General features: G+C 42.6%; 1 protein-coding gene across 1 annotated transcript in view; it reads right to left on the reverse strand.

Annotated features, from left to right (window-relative positions):
* Window positions 1–18,468, reverse strand: part of LOC121434713 (reelin-like) — a 447,768-nt gene that overhangs the window by 28,679 nt on the left and 400,621 nt on the right. The window contains exons 47-52 of the mRNA XM_041633615.1: window positions 17,355–17,495; window positions 16,007–16,184; window positions 13,645–13,838; window positions 11,931–12,187; window positions 4,607–4,761; window positions 3,011–3,225 (exon numbers count right to left, since the gene is read on the reverse strand). Coding sequence (XP_041489549.1) covers window positions 3,011–3,225; window positions 4,607–4,761; window positions 11,931–12,187; window positions 13,645–13,838; window positions 16,007–16,184; window positions 17,355–17,495 — 1,140 coding nt within the window. The remainder of the gene's footprint in view (window positions 1–3,010; window positions 3,226–4,606; window positions 4,762–11,930; window positions 12,188–13,644; window positions 13,839–16,006; window positions 16,185–17,354; window positions 17,496–18,468) is intronic.

Here is an 18,468-nt window from a genome sequence, read left to right on the forward strand (position 1 = left end):
TATCTACCTACCTATTATCTATCCGTCTGTCTATTTATCAACTATCTATTATCTATCTGTCTATCAACTATCTATATATCTGTCTGTCTATCTATCTATCACCTAACTATCTATCACCTATCAATCTATCATCTATCTATCTATCTATCTATCTATCTATCTATCTATCAATCATCTATCTATCTATCTATCTATCTATCATCTATCTATCTATCATCTATCTATCTATCATCTATCTATCTATCTATCTACCATCATCATCTGTCTATCATCTATCTATCATCTATCTATCTATCAATCAATCATCTATCTATCTATCTATCAATCAATCATCTATCAATCATCTATCAATCATCTATCTATCTATCTATCTATCTATCTATCTATCATCTATCTATCTATCATCTGTCTATCATCTATCTACCATCATCATCTGTCTATCATCTATCTGATCTCTGTGTATGTCACACTGTGCATGTGGGCTCCAAGGATGAACTTCTGACCTTCAGACATGGTGACAAGAGCATTTACCCACGGAGCCAACTTGCATATTTTCATTTGCTATCTCAATGCCATTTTGACTGGGGTGACATGAAATCTCAAAGCAGTCTTAATGTACATTTTCCTGAGGACAAAGATTATTGAAAACTTTATTTATTGGCATTGTGTTTGTGTTTCTTCTCTTGAGAATTATCTATTCAATTAATTGGCCCATTTATTGATTGGATGAACAAAAGAACTGAACGCCAGTGGTTGTGGGAGAATTGCAATCGATGAATTACATTTCTGAAGTTGTACAGAAGGTGAGTGAAGGTGTTAGCAAGCATGCAGCCTGCAGGCATTTAGGAAACATTAACTTCTCAATTCCTTGAAGATTATCAATAGTCTCAAAGTAACTGTAGTAATTAGAAAACAATTTTGAAAGGATGATATAAAAGACAATTTCCCAGAGATTTTTAATTTCATCATTGTTCTTCTATGTCTTCTGGGTAAAAAAAAAAAGCTCTAATTAAGCTCATATTATAATAAAGTGTATTAAAGAACTTTCTAGGGTGATTTAAATGTTCTGCATCTCCTTTTATGTGGTGGGTACATGGGTCACATGACAGTAAAAGTCCTTCATCTGAACAAGTGCTATGTTTGTACACTGTGTAAATTATATATAGAATGTGTGTATATGATAATACACACACATAGAGACACACAGACAGAGACAGGGAGACAGAACGAGAGAGAGAGGAGAGAGAGCGCATAGGAGGCACAAACGAATCCGTTGTGGAGTCCCCAGCATGCATTTCGTCCCGGATGACTCACTGAGGGATGATTATTTTAATATAATTTCCCAGTCACTAAGTGACTTAGGAACGGGCTAATTTGTACCAATGGGATTCAAGGAGATGGTTGTTCTGGTTCTCTGAGAAAGATAAAACAACCCCCCCCCCTCTCCCACTGGACACAGGTAAGGGAGCATTCTGGTCCAGTTTTCTGGCAGCCATCTTATATTCAAGAGGGGACCCTCTTCAAGCTGAGAACAGCACCTGTGCAACTGGCAGAGGGAGGAAGAGCAAGACAGTGGTGTCCTTGAAATCATTTAGGAACACATAGAATATTGTTATTATATTTATCTGTGTATGTGTATGCCAGGATGTGGGTGTGTAGTCCCAGGGATCTCACTCTGGCTATCAGATTTGGCAGAAAGAGTCCTTACCTCCTGGCCATTTCAATGAACCTTAAAACCATTCTTAAATATGCAAACCAACCAGTCCTAGGGTCTATTCATCTTTACATTTTTTGATATAGATAAAATGTGTTTCTAAAAAGAGCTTTAATTTCCATTATGTGTATCTGCACACATTTGTGTGTGGACTTTGTGCACGTGTGTGCAGTATCAGCAGGGGCCAGAAGAGGGCAGCAGATCCTCTGATCTTGGAGCTACAGGGTTGTGAGCCATTCAATGTGGGTGCTGGGAGCCAAACTCGGGTCGGCTGCTGAGCTGCCTCTAGAGCACTAGGATACTTCATTTTTAAGTGAGTTACCGTAGGTTGGGGTCTGATCCGGTCCAGGAAACAGATGATGTTATCAACAGGACTGGTCAGGCTATGCACACTGCTCTGTTCAGAGGCTCAGTCCTGCTCATAAATCATGATGTTTCAGCAGAAGCCGTTCTACATAGCCAGGCTCTGTGATTAATCTAGTAGAAGCACGCCTGTCATTTTGCTAAATGCACCTCTTTTCTTAATTTTACAGTGGATGGGAATCTTTGAAATCTCCCTAAATTATCTACAGACTTCCCAGAACTCTGCTTAATGGCCACGATCGCCACTGATCCAGCTAATAGTGTCTCACTGCGGGTGCAGAACACAGTGCTCCGTGGTAAGAGAAAGATAAGACCCAGAAGCCACCTGACACACATGGCTGAAGTTAGAAGGTGTGCAGCTAACGTGAGTTGGGATTTGCTCCTTGCTCTCTCAAGGATTCGGGCAGCATCTTTATGTTGGATTGCAGTTTACAAGGCCAGTAAGGTAGTTAAGATGAGTCTCTGCATCTGGCTCCAAGGAAAGCATTTGTTCTGTCCCTACGTGACAGCCCTGGGGTTTAGGAAAGAGGAGGACATGACAGGACCAAACCCTCAAGTCTGAGGATTACAGAAGTATGTTTACCATGGTAGTCACCAACCAGGGACTCTAGAGTTAGGGCAGAAGAATGTTTGTCATGGTAGCCACCAACTGGGGATTCTAGAGTTAGGGCAGAATTATGTTCATCATGATAATCACCAATCAGGGATTCTAGAGTTAGGGCAGAAGAAAGTTTGTCATGGTAGCCACCAACCGGGGACTCTAGAGTTAGGGCAGAAGAAAGTTTGTCATGGTAGCCACCAACCGGGGACTCTAGAGTTAGGGCAGAAGACAGCACTTTACCCATAATGATATATAATTTGAGACTAGACAGCAGTCCCCATGTTTGCCTTCTGGATGTTTGTAGCCATGATTTATTTTAATTTTCAACTTACTTTCCCATTAAGCTTTCGGGAAGTGGGTAGGTGATCCTTTTCCAGCCCTTCGTCGGGAAGAACACAGACGGCTGTGAGACGATCCCAGAACATTTTGGATCGGCAGGTAAGCACTGAGGGACCAGATAGTTCCAGCTCACACCAAAGTCAGTGGAGTACTGCACATGAATTTGATTCTGGGCAATCTTTTCAGACACTTTGCATCCAACAGAGATCTAATAGACAGAAAATGAAGACTGTCAAGGCCTTAAAACCGTATTAACATATTTCATCTTCAAAGAATTGGCAGCAGAGAGGAACAGATCCCTTGATATCTACCGCCCTGTACTTTCAAGTGCGTTATTTGTTTTGTTGATGGACAGGGGACGTTGGCATGGTTACTCAAGGTGACAAAGCAGAGAGAGTGCCAAGAACATTGTGTAAGGATTTGGGAGAGAAGCCGATGCCTGTGCCTCTGCCACACTGGCTGGGTTCCTGGGAAGGCCTGTGCCCACACTTACAAATGGTTCTGCTAATGGCCTGGCACTTAGGTATGGTAGAATACCCGACCAAGAAGGATTGCTAGCAGCCCTACCGATGTTCCTACTTTGTCATACGATTTATAATTCTCAATAAATCACTTTCGCCTGCAAGCAAGGTGCAGTGAAGTGACAAGAGAAACACAATGCCCCTCACACGGCAACAGCCACAATGTGTCAGCTCTGCAGACACAGGGGGACTCTGGGGACAGAACACAGAGGAAGAAATGCTGGTACAAATGCTACCCCAAAGCTGCTCTTGGCATGAATTCTAACCATGCTGTTATAGTCCGTAATTTTTGTTCTACAGAAACATCTTAATAGCTTCTAGAAAAAGTAGAAATAATCATTATAGATTTAATCTTGTAAGAAACAATTTAACTTTTGCTTTTGAGACAGGATTTCACTATGTAGCCCTAGCTGGCCTAGAATTCGCTATATAGATCAGGCTAGCCTTGAACTCACAGAGATCCATTTGCCTCTGCCTCCTGCATGCAGGATTAAAGGAGGGCACCAACACACCAAGCCAACATCCTTTTTTTTTTTTTAAAAAAAAGATATTTATTTATTTATTCATGTATTTTATGCATATGAATGCTCTATTTGCATGTATACCTACGTGGTAGAAGAGGGCATCAGAACACATTATAAATGGCTGTGAGCCACTATGTGGATGCTGGGAATTGAACTCAGGACCTCTGGAAGAGCAGCCAGTGCCCTTAACCACTGAGCCATCTCTCTAGCTAACTTACTTTTTATATAGTTATTTAACTTCATAAGTTGCAATCAGTACCTTGAATTTTCTAAACCAATATTTTTGTTCTGTAATTATATAATCCCGATTGTCACTATTTGCTTTTATGCAAAATCTGAAATTTTACCCTTAAATAGTATAGAAGCACAACATTTTTAATCATTAAGCACTATTTGGATGAGCTTTATGTTACCTTAAAATCAAATTTTATTTTTCAAAGTACATATTAAGTCAATGAAATATTGGATGACCTTTATGATGTTTCTCATTAGTCATGTTGTTGGCGTCTGGTTATTTACGGGATTGAGACCATGATAATTTCACCTTGAATTGCATGATCCAGCCTTCAGTGGGAGTCAGGTCGTGGGTCACTGCATACACCTCTCGTCCATCATGGCTGCCACAGATCATGACACCATCAGGGGAGTCACAGAATCTTTCTACTGTACAGTCATCATGAAATAGCCAGTTCTCATTCACTTAAAAAAGGACAAAGAAAGGGATGACAGACTTATCAAGGAGTTAAAGGAAATATTCACTTTAAGCAAGTCCTAGAATTAAGTAGAATTTTCTATTACATTTACTATGTTACACAAAATAAACACTAATAGAAACATCATGTTACAGCCATGGATATTATAAATAACTAACATATTCCTAGTTCATTTTTGAGGGGTTGGATGGAAAAGACAATGTCTCACTATTATAGCTCAGGCTGGCTTCAAACTCAGGATTGATTCTCCTAAGTCAGTCTCTTGAGTGTTACATATTATAAGAATGTACTACCATGGCCAGCTCCACAATGTATTTTGAAATAAAATGTGTGTCTATCCATCCACCTACCCATTTAGCCATCCAGCCATCACCTGTCCATCGACCCATTGGTCTATTGATCCATCCATTGATTCATTGATCTGTTGATCCATCCAGCCATCATCTGTCCACCAATCTATTGATCCATCCATTGATCCATTGATCTGTCGATCCATCCATCCACCCATCTAGCTACCTACCTATTGTTTTTTGGAGACAGGGTTTATGTAGCCCAGGGTGGCCTCAAACTCATGGTGATCCTCCTGTCTCTGCCTCCTGAGTGTTGAGATTATAGGCAGAAACCACCATGTCCACCTGTCTATCGTTAACTATAGGCACTATATTATCAAGGGATCATCAGAATTTCTCCCACACACATTATAGAACTATTGCAAGTGATTCCCTGTTTTCTTCTTTGCCTCATCCTGGAAACCACTCTCATTGGATGAAAAATAACTTTGGAGGCCCAGACAGCATTTGAGAAAAATTGAGCTTTGCATTGCGTAGTTTGTCATAAAGACTAAGTTTGAATCTTAAATTGTTAAGTTGTGTTCAGCCTGAAAAAAATTAAGGTATAATATAAATAGATTACTTAAGAAACTCAGATTAAGATGGGCATGGTTCTGAACACTTGTAATCCCAGCACCTTGGAGGTGGACACAGGCGGATCAGGAGGTTAAGGCTAACCTCAGCTACATGGAAAGTCTGAGCAGCTTGGGCTACATAAGACTGCTCCAACAACACAAAACAGCATCAGCAAGAAAAAAACTCTTATTATCTCTAAAACTCTAAGTTTGCTTCACTAACGGTCTTTATTCTTGAATATTTAGATTTGAATATTTAAGTATTGTGGAAAAGTATTTTAAAAAGAATCGTCAACTTTCCTAAACCAGATCAGCAGTAATTCTTTGAGGAAATATACTGATCAAAAAATAAAACGAAACACAACAACAAAACAAAAAAGCCCCCAAAACAAATAAATATAAACCTAAAGATGGGATTTGGAAGACTCTTTAAGCAGCAGAATTATAAATTATTAGTGCAGAATCCATCTTCTGTGTTGATCCTCCATCTTTTGTCCAAACATAGATATATACATACAGATATACATAGACACTCAGCTCCCTCACAGTTCCCTTTCCTTCTCTTCTCTTCTCTTCTCTTCTCTTCTCTTCTCTTCTCTTCTCTTCTCTTCTCTTCTCTTCTCTCCTCTCCTCTCCTCTCCTCTCCTCTCCTCTCCTCTCCTCTCCTCTCCTCCCCTCCCCTCCTCCTCTCCTCTCCCCTCCCCTCCCCCCCCTCTCCTCCTCTCCTCTCCTCTCCCCTCTCTGCCTCCCCCCTCTCTTATTTCTTACTTTCTCTTTTAGTCTATTTAGTGTTTTGTGTTACTGACTGGGAATTCTCTATGTAGCCCAGACTGACTGGAGCTTGAGATCTTCCTGCCTGAGCCTCCTGGATGTTTGGATTACAGGCTTATGTCATTATGCCCAGTGGAAAGAAGTGATTTTATATTATAGTAGCTAGCCAGTAAAGTTAGAAATGAAAAAATACAAAACATAAATAATGTAAATTGCATCTAGTTGATGATAGACCTTGATCTCATAGGTCCAGATTTCTAAGCTTCCTAATCAGTCACATATCTACAGTGGAGACAAAGAGGCACAACCAGGGGCTTGGGGCAGGCATGTAAGCAGCAGAGGAAGACGACTCCCGAGATCCAAAGACACCAAGCAATTTTCTTGTAATTCAGATTCTACCTATAGTGACTCTGAGTTTGGTCTGAGCACACGTGTCTACAGGAAAACATATTACTCAATTCATAGGGCTCAATAACACCATCCTACTGTCTGCGTCTTCATTCTGAGAGAACTGGAGTGGCAGACACAGGACATAGTCACAGACAAAGCTGCAGAATCAGTTTGAACCAACATTCGGACTCCAGAGAGTCAGAGCCAGCTTCTCTGTGGGGCGCCTTTCATTTGATGCTGTAATGTTGCTGTCCTGATGGAAGGTTCACCAGCAAACCCACACCCTCCTCTGTGATATCAGAAGCTGCTTCTGTGACCAGATGCTCCAGCTGCTAGAAGTGTTTCTCTGCAACACGGGTGGGCACCAGGAATGTGTTTCTTCAATCATTATCATGAGTCAGGGACAAACTAAACAAGCATATATATTAGGTACTTCAAATTGGCTTATATTGGCTTTTTAAATACAGAACTAATGCCTAAATTATTCTGACTGCAAACTTACTTATGCAAATTATTACACAGGAAAAAACATGGCAAGACTTTGAATCTGTCAACATGCAGAAGATTGCAAATTGATTCATATCTATTGTACTGCACAAAACTCAAGTCCAAGTGGATCAAAGACCTCAACATAAATCCAGTTATAATGAACCCGATAGAAGAGAAAGCAGAAAGCAGTCTTTAATGTATTGGCCAGGAGACTACTCCCTAAAAGAATACCAGTAGCACAGACACTAAAAGCAACAATGAAGAAATGGAGCTTCCTGAAAATGAAAAGCTTCTGTAAGGCAAAGGACACGGTAAATAAGACAAAACGTCAGCCTACGAAATAAAAGTTCTTCACCATCAGAACATCTGACAGAGGGGTGATTTCCAAAATATATAAAGAACTCAAGAAACTAGTCTTCAAAAAACCAAATAATCCAATTAAAAAATCAGGTACGGATCTAAACAGAGACTTCTCAACAGAAGAATCTCAAATGGCCAAAAGACATTTAAGCAATTGCTCAACATCCTTAGTCATCAGGGAAATGTGAATCAAAGTGACTCTGAGATACCATCTTACACCTGTCAGAATGGCTAAGATCAAAAACACTGATGACAGCCTATGTTGGAGAGGATGTGGAGTAAGGGGAACACCCCTCCATTGCTGGTAGAAGTGCAAACTGTACAGCCACTTTAGAAATCAGTATGGCGGTTTCTCAGAAAATTGGGGAACAACCTTCCTCAAGATCCAGCATTGCCATTCTTGGACAAATATCCAAAAGATGTCCAATCATACTACAAGGACACTTGCTCAACTATGTTCATAACAACATTACTTGTATTCCAGAACATGGAAACAACCTAGATGCCCCTCAACTGAAGAATGGATAAAGAAAATGTGGTACATCCTAGCTGTAAAGAACAATGATATCGTGAAAATTGCAGGCAAATGGATGGAACTAGAAAAAAAAATTATCCTGAGTGAGGTAACCCAGACCCAGAAAGACAAACATGGTATGTACTCACTCATAAGAGGTTATTAGACGTAAAATAAAGGATTTCCAGGCTACAGTTCACAACTCCAGAAAAGCTACGTACATAACAAGGAGGACCCTAAGAGAAATGCATGGATTGGCCTGGGAAGGGGAAATAGAAGAGATCTCCTGGGTAAATTGGGGGGTGGGTAGAGGGGACAGGATGGGGTGATTGAAAACATGAAGGAATGGGATGGTCGAATTGGGGGAGGGAAGGAGTGGGACAGCAATGATAGAGGAAGCCATTATGGGTTAGGGAGAAACTTAGTGCTAAAGAAATTCCAAGGAATCCTCAAGGGTGACCCCAGTTAAGACTCCTAGTAATTGTGGAGAGGGTGCCTGAGCTAGCCTTTCCCTGTAATCAGATTGGTGACTATCCCAACTGTCATCAGAGAGTAACTAATGGAACCATATGTAGAGATTCGCAGTCAAAAACCAGGCTGAAAAGCCGGGCGGTGGTGGCGCACGCCTTTAATCCCAGCACTTGGGAGGCAGAGGCAGGCGGATCTCTGTGAGTTCGGTGAGTTCGAGACCAGCCTGGTCTACAAGAGGTAGTTACAGGACAGGCTCCAAAGCCACAGAGAAACCCTGTCTCGAAAAACCAAAAAAAAAAAAACAAAACAAAACAAAACAAAACAAAAACAAAAACAAAAAAAACCAGGCTGAGCTCCAGGAATCCAGTTGAAGAGTGGGAAAGAAGGGTTATGTGAGCAAAGGGGTTCAAGATCATGACTTGGAAACCCACAGAGAAGCTGACCAGAACTCGTGGAAGCCTGTGGACTCTAGACTGGCAGCTGGGGAACCTGCACGGGACTGAACCAGGCCCTCTGCATGTGGGTGGCAGTTGTGTAGCTTGGTCTGTTTGTGGGACCCCTGGTAGGGGGACCAGGATCTATCCCTAGTGCATGAGCTGGATTTTTGGAGGCCATTTCCTATGGGGTGGGGGTGGGGGCTTGACCCTGCCTCAAGTTAATGAGCTAGGCCCTGTTGACTCCCCACGGGAGGCCTTACCCTTTCTGTTGAGTGGATGGGGGGTAGGCTAGAAGGGAGGGGTGGTCACAGGAGGAGGAGTGATGTGGGATGCCCTCTGTGTGCTGTGAATACGTTTTATCACCCTTGGCTAATAAAGAAGCTGCTTGGGCCTATAGCAGGGCAGAATATAGGTAGAAGGGAAAACTAAACTGAATGCAGGGAGAAAGAAGGCGAAGTCAGGCAGATGCTGTGTAGCTGCCAAAGGAGTAAGATGCCAGAACCATACTGGTACGCCACAGCCTTGTGGCAATACACAGATGAATAGAAAAGGGTTAGTTTAAGACGTAAGAGCTAGTTAGGAATATGCTTGAGCCATTGGCCAAACAGTATTGTAATTAGGTCTGGGCAGCCGGGAAACCAAAGAAGAGTCTCGTTTACAGAGGGGAGGGAGGGAACTGTGGTTGGTATGGAAAATGATTTTTTTTTTAAAAAAAATCTATGTAAACAAGTCTCAGTAACAACTTCCTTCCCCTCCCCTTCTGTCTCCCCATTTTCTTCTCATTTATCACCCCTTCTTCCTCCCTCTCCCTCTCCTTTTCTGTGGTCTGTTTTGGAGACACAGGATCTCTTGGTATCTCAGGCCTGTCTCCAACCACAGCCCTCCTGCCTCAGCTTCCTGAGAGCAGGGATTACAAATGTGTACCACGGTGTCCAGCTAAAATCTTAGGAACCTCAGGGAATAAGAACACTTGGTAAAGGTAGGGATACTTCAAGACTTTTCTGAAAAAAAAATATGCTCACACGATATCATGTGATATACTAGTGTTACATGATCGTATGATATTGTGTGATATACTAGCATCACATGATATCCTCACAAGTGAAGTAAGATTAGCTGGCCTATATAGTCATCAATAGCACATTATAAAGTACAATGACATTTAAAACTAGTAAACATTTATCTTCTCAGACACATAAGGATTCAAAACAGAAAAATCCCACAAAAAACCCAAAATCAACAGCAACAAAACCACAGGATTCAATTTCAAAGAAAAAAAAAAAAGCAAGTTACAAAACACACGTAACTTGAGATCCTAGCAGTGTTAAAAGCATACAGAACACTAAGATGATATTAAAAATACTGATATTGGTTGTCTTCTGGGTGATTTTAATGACTAATTCAGTATTTCAAGTTATTAAAATTTCTTAATTAAATTTCCCCCAAGGTATGCCATTTCTCTGGAAAGTTCTCATTATGGTAAAAGTGGCCATGCAACAATCTTTTTTTTGCGTAAGGCGGTAGAGCTAAGGAGGGAGATACAGTGCCTTACTGTCCAAAAGGCTGTTGGCAATAGTTGGGTAGACAGTGTGAGGTGGAGGTAGACCCCCACATCACCCACCTATCTGAGCACAGTGCGTTTTATGTAGTACAGCTGGTACATGTGGGGTTGCGGAGTCACAGACTTCATATCAGATACCAGCTTACGCTTACGGCTTAATATGAGATATCACCTTACGCTTACGGCTTAATATGAGATACCAGCTTACGCTTATGGCTTAATATGAGATATCACCTTACGCTTACGGCTTAATATGAGAACCACTTTAAGCTTACTGTAGTATTTTAAAATGACAAACACTCAGATGAGAATTGTGTGTGGTCCTCATCATTTGGTAGTCATGGTGAATAATCCCCGCGGAGGATGAAGGATGAGAAGCAAAGACCTAGAGCACACGGAACCCGAGGCATGATCTGAATCACTAAACGCCACCGCAAATGGGCCTTCTTAGAAAATACAACATTCTGCCCTCAGATGTGAATAAAGGAACCAGAAGGATGAGGCAGGAGGATGACTGTAAGTCTGAAGTCAGCATGAGGTTCATGGTAAGTTCTAGGACAGCCTGAACTCTAGTTCAGGAAGGCCTGGACCCAAACACTACCACCACTGACTACAATAGGCCAGGAAATGTTTTTGTTCATCCAAAGCAAAAAATAAGAAACATAGAAATGAAAGTATGCCCCCCCCCCAATTTTCTATCCACAAACTACTATTTATGAAAGTAAAGATGAGACACAATGTTTAATGGGAAAATTGACAGGGACAAAAGGATAATGTTCTTGACTCTGAACCTCATCTGAACACACAAAAAGGACCCAAATTCACCGTGATCATCCCCTCCTGCCCTGGTGCAAACATTGTGATCACCCCACTTCCTGCCATGACACACACACCGTGATCACCCCGTTCCCCGCTGTGACACACACCGTGATCACCCTGCTCCCCGCCGTGACGCATACACCATGATCACCCCCTCCTGCCCTGATGCTCACACTGTGATCACCCCCTCCTGCCCTGATGCTCACACGGTGATCGCCCCGCTCCCCGCCGTGACACACACACCGTGATCACCCTGCTCCCCGCCGTGATGCAAACATCGTGATCACCCCCGCTCCCCGCCGTGACGCATACACAGTGATCATCCCCTTCTGCCCTGACACAAACACGGTGATCACCCCGCTCCCCGCCGTGACGCACACACCATGATCACCCCCTCCCGCCCTGACACACTTCTGTCCAGCATCAGAGAACAAGTCACCTGCAGTCTTGTCCTCCATGAACAAGTCAAAAGCAATTCTTCCCACAGGGCCGGCGTCTGCCGGGGAGCGCTCATGTTGGGGCACGGGGGCACTGCTAAACGTGTCCAGCATGACTGTCCTCTGGTCGGCAGAGCCCGAGATGAGGACGTTGTCAATGGCCCAGTCATTCTGGTCCAGGCCGTCGTGTCGCGGCTGCCACCAGCGGAAGCGAGTAGCAATCTCTTTAGCATCGGGAGGGAGGAGGATATTCACGAACCTGGCGGAAAATGATGAGGGTGAGAAAAATATACAGGTTAAATATTTCATACGAGGAGACCTGAAACAGCAATGAAATATCATACGTCCCAGGGCAGTGAAGTGAAGACATTACCTAAAACTGTGTGTGTATGTTTGTATGAGTGTGTGTGTGTATGTGTGTGTATGTTTGTATGGGTGTGTACGGGTGTGTGTATGTGTGTGTATGTGTGTATGTATGTGTGCCTGTATGGGTGTGTGTGTGTGTACGTATGTGTGTCTGTATGGGTGTGTGTGTCTGTATGGATGTGTGTGTATATGTATGTGTGCCTGTATGGGTGTGTGTGTGTATGTATGTGTGTCTGTATGGGTGTGTGTGTATGTGTGTCTGTATGGGTGTGTGTATGTGTGTGTGTCTGTACGGGTGTGTGTGTGTATGTGTGTGTGTATGGGTGTGTGTGTGTATGGTTGTGTGTGTATGTGTGTGTGTCTGTATGGGTGTGTGTGTGTATGTGTGTGTGTATGGGTGTGTGTGTGTATGGTTGTGTGTGTATGTGTGTACAGCTGCATGTACAGAGGTATATGTTGGCAGATAGAGGGCAGAGGTCGATGTCGAGGGTCTTCTTCAATTCCAGGCGGGTTCTGCCTGACCTGGCTATTAAACCATGGATACCAGGGATACAGTTCAGTTTCTAATGCGCCTGGCTGTCTGATCCTTCTCCTCAGCCAACAGAGTAGCCGAGACTCCAGAAAGGCATCATCGTATGTGGCCCTCTTTGACTTTTCTACTTGGCTACACTGACTGCTGTTTGTCTTTGAGAATATTTGGTTCATATTTGATGGCTGTTTGGCTGTTTAGGGTCTTTTATGAAGGATGTAAGAGGGTCTAGGCATCCTAAGGATACTGCCATCTTTCTGTTTTTTTGTTTACCCTAGGCAGACACTTGGTAAACAAATGTTTGTTTCTCCAATGTTTTGAAATTAGCATATACCCAGCCCCCATGATTTTGAAATTAGCATACACCCATGGTTTTTTTTTTTTCCCACTGTTTATTTTCTGTTGGCATTCTGATCTAGTAATTAACCTTATGCTGGGATATGAAAGCTAATTGCTCTTAAAATAAAAACTCTGATTAGGAGCCAGGCGGTGGTGGTGCACACCTTTAATCCCAGCACTCGGGAGGCAGAGGCAGGTGGATCTCTGTGAGTTCGAGGCCAGCCTGGACTACAGAGCTAGTTCCAGGACAGGAACCAAAAAAGCTACGGAGAAACCCTGTCTCGAAAAAATCCAAAAAAAAAAAAAAAACCCAAAAAATCCCACTCTGATTAGCTATTATATACCCCCAGGAAGCTCTTCCTGCCTGTCTCTGAGGTGTTCTTTACTGATAAGTAAGTTGGAGGTCCCCTCAGTCCCTGACAACTGGTTACTGGGAACCTTCCCAAGCTTGACAGCCTAGTTACTGCAGTTCAGATACAAACCCAGGTTTGCTGTACTGATCATAGAAAATCTCCATCAGCAAGTTCCAGGTGATGCCCCCGTTGACAGAGTACTCCAGGAGGACCCCTTGGTTACGGTTGCTCGGTGTGATGAGGCATCCGTACATGAAGTAGAACTGGATAAACTCAGCGTTGGTGAGATTCAGATCCACAGTGACCAGCAATCTGCTGCAGCCCTAAGAAAGAGGAACAGAACGGGGAAAAGCAGCAATCAGGAACCTTGGCTGCAGATCGCAGACTACAGCTTTTCTCTGGTTCGGTCACTCTGTGTGTTTATCTCTCTTACACTAGCTTCTAGCATGGACCCCAGCTCGTGTCTGCTGAACTTTCAGATTTCCGTAGTGAGACTTACTTAATCAAGTGTTATATATTCTAAGGAGGTTTTCTTGCAATATATTTTTATATTATAATATATCTATATCTCCAAAGCAAACATTGGAATTAAAGTAACTATCCAAAGTTTTTATTAATTTATTTCCAATTATTAGTTAGCACTTGCTAAGAAGCGCCAGTTACGAATGAAGTAACATTTTTTTTTTTTTTTTTTTTTTTTTGGTTTTTCGAGACAGGGTTTCTTTGTGGTTTTGGAGCCTGTCCTGGAACTAGCTCTTGTAGACCAGGCTGGTCTCGAACTCACAGAGATCCACCTGCCTCTGCCTCCCGAGTGCTGGGATTAAAGGCGTGCGCCACCACCGCCCGGCTGAAGTAACATTTTGATGTGACTATTTTTTAAAATTTAATTTACTTGTGTGTGAGAATGTCTTTGTGAATATAAGTGTTAAATTCCGCCTAAGTGTTGGATTCCCTGGAACCGTTACTGACCGTTGGGACCACCATGCGGGTGCTGGGAATCGAACCCAGGTCCCTCTGAAGAGCAGTCAGTGCTCTTAACTGCTAAGCTATCTCTCCAGCCACCTTAGGTAAATATTTTTAATAGGGAAATTTTAAAATGACCACAACTGAAAAAAATTATATCATTTAATTATAATGAGAAAGTTACAATGCCCTTTCAAATGGTTTAAACATTATATATTTATTTAAATGTGTGCGCATTTCTGTGGTTGTTTTGTGTGAGTGAATGTGCACATGGTGCGCGGGGTTACATGCCCATGCGTGTGCATGTTCACACGTGTTCATGTGCATGTAGAGGTCAGAGGTCAGAGGTCAGAGGATGATGTCGGTTATCTCCCTCCGCCACTCTCCACCTTATTTTTAGAACAGGGTTTCTCACTGAACCTAGGGTTGGATTAGCTAAATGACTAGTCTTGCTGGCCAGTGAGCTCTGTGGAGCTGGCTGTTCTCACCTCCCACCCTCACCCCTCCCACACTAGGGTTACCTAGGCTACCAAGCCTGATTTTTATATGGATGTTGGGGATCCAAGTCTTTAAACAAAGCAAGCATTTACTGACTGAACCATCTCTCCCCAGCCCCAAATGTCATTTAAATATTCATAGCTGATTTAAAGTCATCAATATTAATTATCAATTATCAATATATTAATCCTGATAGGTAGGTGTTTGTTAATTGAGCATATGTGGAAATCCTGGTCATTCTCAATTCTATTGAGGTAGAAGAGTGTCTCAAATATACATACTTAATGTTGCCAATTATGAAAAATCAATATGATACATACATATATATATATATATATATATATACTTTTGTTTCTCCTGGGTAAAATATTGGATATAAATTAATACTTCATAGGCACCAATATGAACTCAGTGATAAAGTACAGTTTAAAAAAAGAATGTGAATTGGTTATTTTTTAAAAGTTAATTTGCCTATCTAATCATGATACTAAAGAATTAAACATTTAAAAAGTTAAAATTTGGCAGCAAAATAGAATGACTGTAAATTTTTTCAAAGGAAAACTTTCCAACATTGCTTCTGACGCTCACAAAGTAATACGCTATAAATACAAATGTTCGGTAATTACCAGTGAGCTACTCTCTCTGGGGTGATTTACAAACAATTAGGTGTTGCTCGTCCATTCAAGGAGCACAGAAGCTCATTCCCTGGGCTGCTGACTCTTCAGTATCAAACGGAGTTATCAATTATGGCTCCATCCAGACGGAGCCCCATCCCCAACACACACTGCACAGGTGCCCCTTTCTCAGCATGGAAATCTATGACAGTCCTTTAAAGATGTGCTCTTAAACATCCCCTGTGCTCATGCCAGCTGAATATTTAATAACCTCAACGCGGGCTTTTGGTAGGGAAATTCTGGAAACACTCAGTGCTGTTGAGAGTTCAGATCACGAGCAGGCATTGAGGGCAAAGACGTCTCAGGGACTTCGCTTAGAGGGCAGAAAACGGAGCAAGCGCCAGCTCAACTCTTACCCCACTGAAGTGCAGAGCCAGTCCTGAAGCCACGGCTCCACACACGGTACTCAGTTTCCCGCCATTCACAGTCAGCCAGTTCTGGTTGGAGGGAGCGCGATTGAAGTTGTCTTTGAGCTGTGTTGGAAGGGAGGTCTCAGGCTCCTCACAGTACAGGCCTCCCCACTGCTCATCACAGCTGGGTGTGCAAAGAGAAAGGCGCAGTCAACAGCAAACAAAGCAACTTTTTTCTAGAGCAGGTTGATTCAATGTGGCTGTTCTTCACAGAGACTCAGAGCCAAAGATCACCTACAGACCAGGTTGATTCAATGTTGCTGTTCTTCACAGAGTCTCAGAGCCAAAGATCACCTGCTTTCCTGAACAATGCGGTTAGAGCCCCTCCAGGCTTTCCTAAAATAGTGACTAGGGTTTGCAGGTGGAAGGAAGAATCAGCTTTAGACAACGTACTAACATCTTATCTCACGGGAAACAGTCTCAATAGCCTATAAACTACAGCTGCCAAACCAAATTGCTGGGGGATAATAATATATGAAATTGGTCTTTTAAGCAGAAGCTTCCAGCCACTGAAGTACCAAGTGGCCGTGTGCTAAGTAGCTGAAGATGCTTTGGATAATCAAAGCCAGCCCTGAACAGAGTTTTCAGCTCTCTGTTTAGGACATGACCGGGAGGCTGTCCAGGGCCCTTCGGAGTCATCCTGGATATGGGTTCCGGTCATTAAACAAGGGCCGATTTCCCATGTTTATGGAGATTAGTGGAGAAGAGCGTATGGATTCTCTATTAGCTTCACTAACCAATCAAACAGCACAATCTTAGAAAACGAAACAAAAAGGTTGTAGCGCACGTGCGTGCGTGCACGCGTGTGGGTGGCAGGTGCTTGCACACACATCCATCCAGATGCTTTAAAAGTAGATACTTCCAACGATGCTAACATCTACAAGCATGATATAGCAGGCTACCTCTCAAATATGCCTAATGACTGACCAGACATGTCTATACTTTATTATGCAAACAATGTAAGAATTACCAATGCATGTCCTTGCTTCTATCTGGACTTAATAATGAACTCCTAAAGTTTTCTGTCATCTTTCTCAGGGCTAAAATGTACCACAGAAACAGAAGAAAAACGAATACAGTCCATTATAATTCAGCTTTCTTTTGACTGTACAGAGCTGTTTGTTGCTCGGGCGCCAATCCCTACGTAAGAATGCAGTTGTAAAAGCCATTATTCCACCATTAGTTCAACATTATATTTCAGGAAAGCTCAAAGGCTAAGGTCACTTGGGAGTGGTGGAGACCTGCTGGACGGAATACGAATAAGGCTATTTAGACAAGAAAGATTCCAACTTACACACAGCTCCCCTGGCTGCATCTCCCGTGGCCACTGCACATGTCTAGACAACCGTCCCCAATGTAGACGTTATCTATGGCCCACGTCTGCTGCTTGTCGAAAGGAGCCGGTTGGTGCCAGCGGAAACGAGTGGACTGAGACCTTGGAGGAGGAAGAGATTTGCAATGAGGAAGAGCTCAGTGGGGAAATATATTCTGGGAAGCCCGAAGCGGGTAGCACAAAAGGACACGCTCCCATTCCTATTTTAAAAAGAACACTCGTTACTGCAGTAGCCTAAGCAAACCTCTAGTTAACAAAACTAAGCCAAACAAAAAGATTCAGCATGCATTTCTGCCCCAGGGATCTCTCTGGGTAGTGTAAAAGAAGACCACATCAGAAGCGAAATCTAATCCTAAAGCCGGAACCTCGAGGGACTGGTAAGGGTCTGAGCTTGCGTGGCAGCCATTGTACCTACACCAGGGCTGCTGTTGAGTTATGGAACTGGGAGGAAGATGCCTGCCCTTGAGCAACTAACCCTTCTGCCTTTAACTTCAGAACAGCATGTGGGCTGGGTTCCATGCTCTCCCCTGTGCTCTAGGGCAGTGGACACCTGCATCCACCTCACTCAGCATCCCTGAGGAATTGTCCTGATAGAAGGAAGCCTTAGGGGATGGGATAAACATAAACCAGAGAGATCAATGAAACTCAGGTAAATAGAGAACAGACGGGGTAATAAATAAGGCCAGGCTTATTTTACGTCGGTTAAAAAGTGAAGTAAATAAAAGTAACCTAAACGTTCTCCATTCCAGAAGCAGAAATGTACCTCCTCCTTCACGGTTTGGAGAGCACCTTGTTCAGCTACACAAATATGAGTTCCACGGCACTAGATGGCAGTAAAATCCAAACAATACCCGGGGCTCACTCAGGCTAACATTAAAGACTTGTGGAGGAAATATTTTGTGTTTATTGAGCCATGTGTATTTAACACTAAAGGACTTAATATTTTGATTGGAGAATGTTTCAGAAAGGGAAAAAAAGATAAAATAACAGGCAGAGTCTTGTATTTTCTAAGGGAAAATACTTATATGAAGTTTAGTAAATAATTAAAAGAACAGCAGACTAGAACTAAGATTTT

This window comes from Microtus oregoni, unplaced genomic scaffold (assembly GCF_018167655.1).
Source record: "Microtus oregoni isolate MIOR12 unplaced genomic scaffold, Mior012 000044F_ref0000062, whole genome shotgun sequence".
Taxonomy (NCBI): domain Eukaryota; kingdom Metazoa; phylum Chordata; class Mammalia; order Rodentia; family Cricetidae; genus Microtus; species Microtus oregoni.